Source organism: Mastigoproctus giganteus, chromosome 9 (assembly GCF_048544385.1).
Source record: "Mastigoproctus giganteus isolate SK-2022 chromosome 9, ASM4854438v1, whole genome shotgun sequence".
Lineage (NCBI taxonomy): Eukaryota > Metazoa > Arthropoda > Arachnida > Uropygi > Thelyphonidae > Mastigoproctus > Mastigoproctus giganteus.
The window spans coordinates 165,305,367-165,317,964 of NC_143583.1; the positions used below are offsets into that span (position 1 = coordinate 165,305,367).

The 12,598-nt window shown below is 38.3% G+C and overlaps 1 protein-coding gene across 1 annotated transcript in view; it reads left to right on the forward strand.

The window, feature by feature from the left end:
- Positions 1-12,598, forward strand: part of LOC150080869 (voltage-dependent calcium channel type A subunit alpha-1-like) — a 1,489,217-nt gene that overhangs the window by 204,263 nt on the left and 1,272,356 nt on the right. The window contains exon 11 of the mRNA XM_090381686.1: positions 3,299-3,426. Within this exon, the coding sequence (XP_090237812.1) occupies positions 3,299-3,426 (128 nt within the window). The remainder of the gene's footprint in view (positions 1-3,298; positions 3,427-12,598) is intronic.

The window sequence follows — 12,598 nt, forward strand, 5'->3', positions numbered from 1 at the left end:
CCAGGTCTTTTTCATTTTCCACCTCCCTGAGTGTAATACCACACAGTTGGCACATTTCTCATGGGTTACTACTACCCATATGCAGTACTTTACATTTGTCAATATTAAACTTAAGTTGCCACTTCAGCCCATCTACCAAACTTTTCTAGATCCTGTTGTAGTACTATACTGTTTTTGCTATCATTAACAACCCTGCCAATCTTTGTATCATCTGAAAACTTGGATAGATATACCTTCATCGATATCATTAATAAATACACAAAACAACAATGGGCCCAGCACCGAACTCTGGGGGACTCCACTAATAACATTAGCTCAATTTGTACAACAGCCTTCCATGTGAAACACTATCAATAGCATTCCTGAAATCCAATTATATAATACCAAAATTATTTTTTGCATCCAGTTTTTTTGTGACCCTATGGTATCCAGCCAGACAATTGGTCAAACAAGACTTCCCCTTAACGAACCCATGCTGTGTCTGAACTATTACTGCAGTCATATCTAGGTGATCCTGCATCACTTAATTGCTCTTGTCACCCTTTGGTTCCCCAAATAATTACGGTCTGGTGTGCTATCTAGCAGAGTGTTTCCCAAAGTGGGGTCCACGAAGTCCTTTGGGGTCCTGAAAATGTTGGTTGACCATATATATATATATATGGTCAACCAACAAAAATCAAAAAAAGGTCTGCAAAAATCAAAAAAAGGTCTGCAAACCTTTTTTTGATTTTTGAAAGGGTCCGTAGATCTTACTAATTTGGGAACCTCTGATCTAGCGATTGGCCTACAGACACTTTAAAGCGGCACCCTTGAAATGTAAGAAATATTGGATTCTTGCCATGATGTCCATGATGACCTCAAAAGGCATCAATCGTACTACATGAGGGAAGGGATTGCCAGAGCTAAAAGGCTTGTAAGAAGACTTTATTATAGTAAGACAGAAAATAATTTTTTGGTACTGTGTATGAATTTCTGTAGATTTGTGATTTTCAGGAATTACATAATGTAGGTTGTTTCAAATAACAGAAGAAGGAAAGTTAGTTAACTGAGTTTGGAGACAAACTCTGAATGAAAATTTTAACCAATTTAGAGGAATATTGTCCATGGAAGTAACTTATGAAAGGTTATACAGTAGAAACTGGAAGTCTGCATGTTGGGGAGAGAGTGAGTTTGTAAGGGACAGATCATTACCTATCCTGAACTCTATATAGGTTGTTTAATAGGAGATTCTTGACCACATTCCCTACTGTATAATGTTCCTTATAATAATCTGGCATCAGTAGATTGTTTCATAATAGGGTGGATTTGCAATTTGTACAGTGAGTTCTGCTAAACAGAAGTGTGATGCTAAGACCGAAAGAAAAAAATTAGATGTATGTGTTATGTACTAAAGCAGGGGTCGGCAACCTTTTTGAGTGAAGAGCCATTTTTGATCTAATTTAAAAAAAAAAAAAAAAAAAGAGAGAGAGAAAATCCGAAGAGCTGCACTCCAGCTCAAGCTGGGGAGAGAGGAGGCAGTTTTTTAAGAAATGAAATAGAGTGGGAAGGTGTTTTATTAAAAATATATATATTTTGAAATATTATTTATTAATAATATTTGTAATTAATATGACTTTTGCTGCTGAACTTCTTGAGCGAGTCTCTCAAAATCAGGGAAGTATGCTATAATTTTCATCTTTAAGCATGCTGAGAGACTTGCATAGTTCAGATGATTTCTTGATTTATTTTTAATATAGTTCATGTTCAAAAATATTTGCCCACAGAAATTCATCGAACCAAAAACTGAGAGAAGTCCAAACGCAAATATTTTCAAATTTATATGTGTCCTACACCACACATCAAACACAATTTGATCTTGCTTTTTCAACTTGCCATCCATTTATGTAGAATTGCAAGGGCAGCCTTTTGCCTCTCCAAATCCTCAATTTAAGTTTTAAGGTACTCCACATGTCCTTGATTTTTAAGTCCTCTAACTCCATTTCAAGCTTTGGTTCATGTGGGCTAAGAGCTGCAGGTTGCTGACCCTGATCCCCTGTACTAAAGCAACTAAGGCTGAAGTGTTAGTTTGCATGTAGTCTTCCATCAGTTTGCTGGATGAAAAACTTGAGTTTCCCATTGAAAATACGTTGCATCACTCTAACAAACTCAGCCACGTTTTGAAGAAAAGCCTTTAAGATTTGTTGTCACTGATGGGATTTTAAATCGAGCCTTTTTGTCACCCAGTGTGACAGGATGGTGGTTATAACCATGTGCTACCACAAGGGCAAAAGTGAAAGCCTTGTGAAGGAACTGGTATTTGTGATATGCTACTTTTCACGAAATCATGGCTGCTTACAGTAATGATATATGGCCTTTGCAGGTCTAACTACATTAAAGCTCTTTCCAGTAAAGAGCTGAAATAAATTTTCTGTTTATACTCAGGGATGACCACATAAGGTCAGAGGAGTTCACAAGGTAGAGAGAGAATATCAGAGCATTATACTGTATTTAGTATTCATGTGAGCTAGGCCTGCAAACAAAGCATGTGCACGTTTGTATCCTCTCCCTTGACCTCTCAGCAGTGGAATCCTCAAGAACCTTAAAAAGAGTATTTAAGGAACTGGTATGCAAGGTATGTTAAACTAGTAATTTACTAGTTTAACAAGCCAGGAACTCAAAGTTGTAGCTGTTTGTGGAGTGCAGGGTTTATTGAACTGAAAAGTTAAATTAGGGTGTATTGTACTGTTATCTCACAAATATGGATAGGAATTGGATATAATGACATACAGTAATAAATTAATATTGGGAAATATAGGCTATGGAGAGACAGCTTCTTTGAAAACTCCAGTATTGGTATTGGAAGACAGAAATCCATCTACCATCATATTTTGTAAACAAACAGTAAAAAAACTGGTGTCCTGTTTGTTAAAATTGGCATGGAACCTATAAGATGAATGCTTGGTTATGCTAACCCTAATGGAAAGCCTTAGAAAGGCTGAGGTAGCAGCTGCTGAATTTTTTTCAAACTTTTCTTTGAAATTTGTTCACTGTATGGCTGATTTGTCATTTATACAGTTCTGGAAACTGTTTAGAAGAAAGTCTGTGTTGTAATATTCATTAATACTTTATATATTAAATTAAATTATTGTAGTTTTATTATCCTTATATTTCATTACTACAGCTTGCAATGTGAATCTTATATTGATTTTAAGCTTTGCTAATTTTATCATCTGTGTATCAATAAAAAAGGGTTATTGAAGTCAATAGCTTCATTTAAGCTCTTCATATTAGTTGACTGTAATTTTTTCATTAATTCCAGGTTTTTTATTCGTCATGCTGTTAAAACCCAGGGGTTCTATTGGTTCGTAATTGTTCTGGTGTTTTTAAACACCCTTTGTGTAGCTGTTAGTCACTATGGACAGCCGGAATGGCTCTCCGACTTTTTATGTAAGTATATAATAACTGGCCTTTTAAAAAAAAAGATTGCTGCGCTATTTTAAAACTATGGCATAGTACACAGTGACTCTTGTTATATGCAATGATTAATATTCCAATAAAATGCAATATAAATAGATATAGGCTAATAAGATTGAGTACATCAGTATGACAGAGTACGTTAAGAAATAGCTTTTCTAATAGAAAAATCATTGTCAATTTAATTTTTCATAGAAAAAATAGTGATATAGGAGGATGTTCCAACATTTAATGAGATATGTTGCTCCACTAATAAAATTTCACGTAGAGCATACACACTTTTAATCCTTTTCTCACCTTGTGTTGCAAAGTTATTGTATTATAAATAAATAATGAGGTTTGCTCCTTTCAGGAGCAAACCTCATTATTTATTTATGTGCACACAAGAATATAATAATTGAATGCATGTAAGAATAAAAATTGCACCAATAAATTCATTATTATATTTTATATTATTTCAATCCAAATGCACGTACCAGTGAAACCATTTATTGTATATAGTAAAGGATAACAAATGAAACCTTAGAATTTAGAGTAATGAAAAAAAAAAAAAAAGAGTAGAGAAAAGAAGAACAAATGCAGTAATAAAATTGAATGAAATATATAATGGAGTACATTTAGAAATTTTTGCTGTTGTTCAAATGTTGCTCATTTTAACCATATGGTTCAAATGAGATATTAATAGCTACAATATAAGTTAATACAGTGAATTCTGTTTATTTAGGCCACTGGTTAATCGGGGCAGCCATTTATTTGGGAAAATCTTAAAAAACAGAACCCAATCGAGAAAATAGCCAGGGTTTACTTTGCTTAATTGGGGCAACATGCCGTTTAATCGGAGCAGGAGACTGCAGCACTGGAGATTACCCTACGATTGTCTCCGACCATACCATGTGGTTCAGTCAGATTTCTGGAGGTCACAACCATAAAATAATAATACAATTAGCAATCACCTGTTTATTGGGCTTTTCTGTTAGTTTATTATTATTTTTTTTCCTTTGTTATTTGTTGCCACATCAGCTTCTATGGCCATAATGCACCTCCCAAGGTTTTTGCACTACTCTGATCCAAGCCTGAGGCGGGATCAGACCTGCGACCTTTGGGTTGCGAGGCAGGCACTTTACCCACCTGGCTAGCCTGATCGTGTTTTTTTTTTTTTTTTTTCTGTTAGTGCAATCTATCATAAACAGATAGTAAACTCGATCTTATTGAATTTGCAATAATACTGAGACAGCTGGAATTCTGTGGATTGTTATGGTGAAATGTGGTCACACTTCCATGCAATCTTCAATCATATAAAAAAATTTATTTTCAGAATCTTTTCTTCATTCCTATTTTTAAAGCTTTGTAACTTGTTACTCCATTCTCACTTGCACATATAGTGTTACTTGCAATTTGTATGTGTGCCGTGTTCTTTGTTATTGATTGGGATATTGCTTATCTTTTTACTATTTTAAATTTTAACCCCCACTCTCAAATGTCAGTGAACAGAAATGTCAACTAGTTAGTGTGTACATATTACTGTACGTATTAATCATTCTGATTATTATGTATATTCTTCCGATTTTCATGTATCATTTAATTTTTTAATTGGTAAGGTAATAAAGGATAAATTTGTGCTTAATATATCTTTACTTTTGTAGGCTGTGGATAATATTCCTCCTATTTTCACTAATTAGAATCCCTGCTTAGCAGAATTAAAATTCAATTCACAAACATGATCACAATCACTGGTGCTTACTGCACATTGTATAGTGAATAGTACTTTACTATGGTGAGTCCCTCGTAACGTGATTTGATTGTACAGTGAACCAATTGTGAAGCGGGGATCCATCGTATTTTTAACTTTTTTTATGTCAAACTTCGGATAATTGGGGCAGCCGCATAATCGGGCCAAAATGCACTAGTCCTGATGTGTCCCAAATAACCAGAATCGACTGTATAAAAAAAAATAACTACACAAAAGGATGTCAAATAGATAAATTTGCATTATTTACAGAGAACCATTCAGTTGCTTTGATGGAAGTTGAAGAATGACTTCCAAAAATGAAAATCATTATATATAACCCTGGAATTTAAAAAGAGCCATATAGGCGTTGTTGGTCTCGTTGTCAAATTAATATTATTCTTTCAGTGGTCCCTCAGTTAGGTGTAACTCATAACCATATGTATGTATTTTGTCTGTAGAGAAGTGTGAGTTTGTGTATCGATTTGCATGTAATATGGGCTTAAAAATCAGGAATAGCTCATGTAGAAAAACCCTACTCCTTCTGTGTCAGATCAGCTAATTACAGCCTCTTTTGAAGAAGTTCCTCCAGTCATCAACAGAACTTGAACATAGACCTCTTACCAGCCTAGACAGGTGGGTAAAGTGCCTGCCTGGCAACCCAAAGGTTGCAGGTTTGAATCCCGCCTTGGGCTTGGATCACAGTAAAAATGCAAAACGTTTGGGAGGTGCATTACGGCCACAGAAACCGATGTGCCAAGAACTAAAAAAATATATATATATATATATATATATATAGACCTCTCCAAATGGCTGAGAAGTGGTGAAACCACTGTACTGTCATAGAGGATGAGAGAGAGTGAGAGACCTGCTTTATACACTGATCTTAATCCCTCTGAACACCTTTGTGATGAAATGGAATGTTAGCTTCTGCCTGGTGAAAAAAATTGCAGTCAGTAGCTGAAGTTGTGGAATGGATCAAATTAACACCCCCATTATTTTTTTATCAGCAATTGGCTTTGAAAAACCAGAGGTGTTCACTAACTTTTGATAATGTATTGTAGATCCCTCAATGGATCTCAGCTCTTGAAATTAGCATTAGCAAAGGCACATGATGCAAGAAAGCAAGCTTATATAGCATCAGCCAAAAAAAAAAAAAAAAAAACAAACCCCTATTTCACCCATCCACTTGCTCCAAACGTTCGTCAAGTTCTGCCTTGAATCTATTTAAGCTATCAACTTACAACGACAGATGGATGGAAGTTTGTTCCAGCAATAAATCACCCGCTGGCTAAAGGCAAACTTCCGAACATCTGTCCTACAACCGTCTCTCCTCAGTTTGAATTTATGCCCTCTCAGGCAATCATTCTGAGCAAGAGGAAGAATCCCATCAGCATTGATTATGCTCACACCATTCAAGGCTTTATACACCTCAATCAGATCACCTCGCAGGTGCCTAGTCTGCAGACACTGTAATTTGCAAAACTTAAGCCTCTCTTCATAAGGGCACCTTACGAAGAGAGGCTTACGAACCCTTTGTTCCATTCATTAATCTCATGGCCCTTCTCTGACTCATTCCAATGGAGCTCTAAATCCTTCTTAAAATGAGGCCTCCAGACCTGTATACAGTACTCAAGGTGTGGTCTGACCCATTGCCTTATACAAGGGGATAATCACCTCCTTATCCCTGCTAGAAAAAATTCCTGTATATCATTGAAAAGACACCATGAACTACCCTTGCAGACCATCTGCACTGCTCAGAAAACTTCATATCTACCTGCACAATTACCCCAGTTCCTTTTCATTCTCTATCATTGTCAACGTAGTACCACAGAGTTGATACGTTACTCTGGGATTACTTCTTCCCATACTTTACATTTGTCAATGTTAAACTTCATTTGCCACCCCTCAGCCCATCTGCTCAACTTTTCTGAATCCTGTTGGAGCAGTGTACTGTCATTAACAACCCTGCCAACCTTTGTATCGTCTGCAAACTTGGACATTAAGCTTGATATACCATCATCAATATCATTTATAAATACAGAAAACAACAATGGACCAAACACTGAACCCTGAGGGACTCCACTAATAAAATTAGTCCATGAAGAGCAGTGTCATGATTTGATTACCACTCTGTCTTCTCCCACTCAACCATCCCTTTAGCCATAGCAGCAATTTGCCTCCAGTGCCACACTGCTCCAATTGGGGCAGCAGTCTTCCATGTGCAACAGTATCAAAGGCTTTTCTAAGATCCAAATATATGATATCAAATTTATTTTTTGCATCCGGTTCCTTTGTGACTAATCATAGTATCCAATCAAATTTGTCAGACAAGACTTCCCCTTAACAAACCCATGCCGTGTCCGAGCTATACATGGGTTGTGTTAGGGTAGCTAAGAATAGAAACAGGTGCAGGTATACTTGCGTGTACACCAATGCTAGGAGTTTAGTAAATAAATTTGATGAATGTGAGGTATTGCTCAAAACATCGAAGGCAGATATTGTTGGGATATCAGAGACGTGGTGTCACACAGATATAAGGGATGCAGAATTGCAATTTGGGGAGTACAACGTCTACAGAAAGGATAGACAGGATAGGAAGGGGGGAGGGGTTATGCTATTAGTTAAGAAACACATAAAAACCAAGGAAGTGAAGCCAGTCGACATCGCTGGACAGTGCAGTGTGGAGTCAGTTTGGTGTGACATAAACATTGGGAGATCAAAATTGAGAGTAGGAGTGTGCTATAGGCCTAATGACTCTGATGAGTATAATAAGGAACTGTACAGGGAAATAGAGTGGGCCAGTAAATCAGAGTGTCTTATAATGGGAGATTTTAATTTCCCAGATATTGACTGGAATTTGGTGGCTGGTTACTCACACACTAGCAGGGCTTTTGTGGATTTATTGGATGATTGTTTTCTACATCAGCATGTTCAGGAGGCAACTAGAGGGAGTAATACTCTTGATTTGATTATCAGCAGTGATTCTTCATGCATTAAGAATCTGCAGATAAATGAACCACTAGGTGGCAGTGATCACAGTGTGCTGAAGTGGGATTTACTCAAAGAGGTAACTGCCATTAGGGGTAAAGGGAAGGGTTATTGCTTCCGTAAAGGCGACTACGATGGACTGAGACAGTATTTAAATTCTATACAGTGGGACCAACTGATGTTACCAACAGCAAATTCAAAATGGGAAGCATTCAAAGAACTTATCTTGGAAGCTACTGGGCTTTACGTACCAACTAAGAAATATTGTTCAAGGTTTAGGCCTAAGTGGATGTCAGATGAACTAATGAGGCATATGGCAGAGAAGAAAAATGCATGGGATACATACAAATTAACACATGACACAGAAGCCTATGATAGATACAAGTTGATCTGTAACCAAGTTACAAAGGAGGTTAGGCAGGCGAAGGCAAATTACGAGAAATCCTTGGCAAGGGATGCAAAGAAAAACAGCAAAGAGTTCTTTACTTATGTAAACTCTAGAAGGAAGGGGATGAATCAGATTGGTCCACTTGATATTGATGGGTCAAGTATTGATGATCCTGCTCAGGTAGCTAACAAACTAAATGAATATTTTGCATCGACATTCACACATGAGGAGTTATTCAGCGAGGGGAATGCCAGAGGTGAATTCAACTCTAGCAGTAAGCTACAGAATCTTGAAATAACTGGGAGTAAAGTGGAGGAGAAACTGTTGAAGATAAACACAACCTGGGGTGGATGGGATCTATCCAGTTATATTAAAGGAGGCAGCAAAGGAAGTAAGCAAACCCTTAGCCATAATTATGAGAGCTTCCTTGGACTCAGGGGAGGTACCCATAGACTGGAAATGTGCAAATGTGACCCCAATTCACAAAGGAGGATCAAAGGCTGACACAAGTAATTATAGACCTGTGAGCTTAACCTCTGTTCCAGGAAAATTAATGGAGGCACTGGTTAAAGACAAGCATTGCAGGATCATTTAGACAAGACTTCAGTTATAGCTCAGACACAGCATGGTTTTGTTAAGGGGAAGTCTTGCCTGACCAACTTGATTGGATACTATGATGCAGTCACAAAAGAACTGGATGCAGGGAATAACTTTGATATTATATACTTGGATCTTAGAAAGGCTTTTGATACTGTTGCACATGGAAGACTGCTACACAAATTGGAGCAGTGTGACATTGGAGGCAAATTGCTGCTATGGATAAAGGGGTGGTTGAGGGGGAGAAGACAGAGAGTGGTAATCAATGGACACTGCTCATCGTGGACTGATGTTATTAGTGGAGTCCCTCAGGGCTCAGTGTTGGGTCCATTATTGTTTTCTGTATTTATAAATGATATTGATGATGGTATATCGGGCTTAATGTCCAAGTTTGCAGACGATACAAAGGTTGGCAGGGTTGTCAAGGACACTACTGACACTATGCTGCTGCAACAGGATCTGGATAGGTTGAGCAGATGGGCTGAGAGGTGGCAAATGAAGTTTAACATTGACAAATGTAAAGTACTACACATGGGAAACAGCAACCCCAGAGCAACGTATCAACTCTGTGGTACTACACTGACAGTGGTAGAGAATGGAAGGGACTTGGGGGTGGTTGTGCAGGCAGATATGAAGTTCTCTGAGCAGTGCAGATGGGCTGCAAGAGTAGCTCATGGAGTATTGTCAATGATATACAGGAATTTTTCCAGCAGGGATAAGGAGGTGATTATTCCATTGTATAAGGCGATGGTCAGGCCACACCTAGAATACTGTATACAGGTCTGGAGGCCTCATTTCAAGAAGGATGTAGAGAAAGATGCTGGAACGAGTACAGAGAAGGGCAACAAGATTAGTGAATGGAACAAAGGGGTGCTCTTACGAAGAAAGGCTTAAGTTTTGCAAATTACAGTGTCTGGAGACTAGGCACCAGCGAGGTGATCTGATAGAGGTGTATAAAGCCTTGAATGGTTTAAGCATGCTCAATGCTGATGGGATTCTTCCTCTAGCTCAGAAATATCACCTGAGAGGGCATAAATTCAAATTGAGGAAAGACAGAAGTAGGATAGACGTGCAGAAATTTGCCTTTAGCCAGCGGGTGGTTGGTTGGTGGAACAGACTTCCATCCCTTGTGGTGGAGGTTGACAGTCTAAATAAGTTTAAGGCTCAGCTGGACAGGTATTTTGAACGAACAGAGGGGTGAAGTGGAAGTGGTTTTTTTTTTTTTTTTTTTTTTTTTTGGCTGATGCTGCAAGCTTGCTTTCTTGCATCAAATGCCTCTACTAATGCTAATGCTAAAACTGAAGTCTTGTCTAGATGATCCTGCAATGCTTGTTTAACCAGTGCCTCCATTAATTTCCTTGGAACAGAAGTTAAACGAACAAGTCTGTAATTACCTGTTTCTTCCTTTGATCCTCCTTTGTGGATGGGGGTCACATTTGCACATATCCAGTCCATGGGTACCTCCCCTGAATCCAGGGAAGCTCTCATAATTATGGCTAAGGGTTCACTTACTTTCTTTGCCGCATCGTTTAATATAACTGGATAGATTCCATCTACCCCAGGTGCCTTTCTTGTGTTTATCTTCAACAAATTCTCCTCCACTTACTCTCAGTTATTTCAAGATTATCTAGCTTGCTGCGAGACTTTAATACACCTCTGGCATACCCCTCCCCGAATAACTCCTCGTGTGAGAATGTTGATGCAAAATATTCATTTCGTTTGTTAGCTACCTGAGCATGATCATCAACAGTTGAACCATTGATATGAAGTGGACCGATCCGATTCATCTCCTTCTTTCTAGAATTTACATATGTAAAGAACTCTTTGCTGTTTTTATTTGCATCGTTTGCAAAGTTTTTTTCTCGTAATCTGTCTTTGCCTGCCTAACCTCCTTTGTTACTTGGTTACAGACCAGGTTATATCTATCATAGGCTTCTGTGTCAGTAGTGGTTCCTTTATGTGCAGATTTTTGTTGCATGAGGAATCGTTACTGATAATCAGATCAAGAGTATTACTCCCTCTAGTTGCCTCCCGAACATGCTGCTGTAGAAAATAATCATCCAATAAATCCACAAAAGCCTTGCTAGTGTGTGAGTGACAAACCCACAAATTCCACTCAGTATCCAGGAAATTAAAATCCACCATTATAAGACACTCTAATTTACTGGCCCACTCTATTTCTTTGCACTGCACAATAGCTCATTATACTCATCAGATTCATTAGGCCTATAATGCACACCTACTCACATTTTTCCTTTCCCAGTGCTTATATCACACCAAACAGACTCAACATTGCATTGTCCACCAACATCAATTGGATGCACTTTCTTAGATTTTGTGTTTCTTAACTAACAGCATAACCCCCTCCTCCCTTCCTGTTCTGTCTATCCGTTCTGTATACATTGTACTCCCCAAATTCCAGTTCTGCACTGCTTATGTCTGTGTGACACCATATCTCTGATATCCCAACAATATCTGACTTTGATGTCTTGACTAGCACTTCAAGCTAATCGAATTTATTAATTATACTCCTAGCATTGGTGTACATGCAAGTATATATGCACATGTTTCTACTCTTAGTTACCCTAACACAGCCCATGTATTTACTTGTTCCACTATGACTCAGTCCTGGAATTTCCCATTGCCTTGCTTTCCAGGCTGCTGCTCAATTGCATTTCAATAGAAGTAGTGCAAGAATCACTTTTACCTCTACCAGCGGCTACTGTTAATCTGTTAGTCCTTATATCCCCCCAATCTAGCAGTTTTCCGACCCACCTAACTCTGCCTCGATAGCATCAGCAAATATTCTTGCACTCTTTCTATTTAAATGCCTCCCATCTCTATAGAAGCAGTCTCTCCTGTTAACGAGCACAGACTAGTCTGAGAAATTCTACCCCTTGAGCCTTGCACAATCCCTCCAGTGCCGAATTAATCGACAAGGTTCTCATCATATACTCCCTCCTATCATGTCTGGGCAGAAATACAGACACTTTCAAATTCAATCCTAACTCGTGGCTTTTTTCCAGCATTGCGTTGTACTTGTTAAGTAATTCTGCCATTCTCCTACTCTTAATATCACTTGTGCCAACGTGTACAATATCACCCTTTGTGCCCTTAAAGGATGATATCTGTCCTATAACGTTATCAACCTTTGCCCCTGGCAGATGTACCCTGGTCCTGTTCCATCTCTCCTTTTTGCATAATATGTTTCCCGTTTCCCTGACAATAGATTCACCTACAACTAGTTTCTCTGGGACCAGCTCATTCTGCCTTGCGGGTTGCCTCTGTGTTGCGTGAAGTTCAAGTGCAAGCTCTGGTATTGATGTGGGTAGCTGAGAGCTTAATGGTCCCATCAATTTAAATCCTTCGAGGGCATCCACCCTGTCCTTCAAGGTCTCATATAAGCCCATAACAATGCCGAGTTTCACTTATCCTTTTTGCAC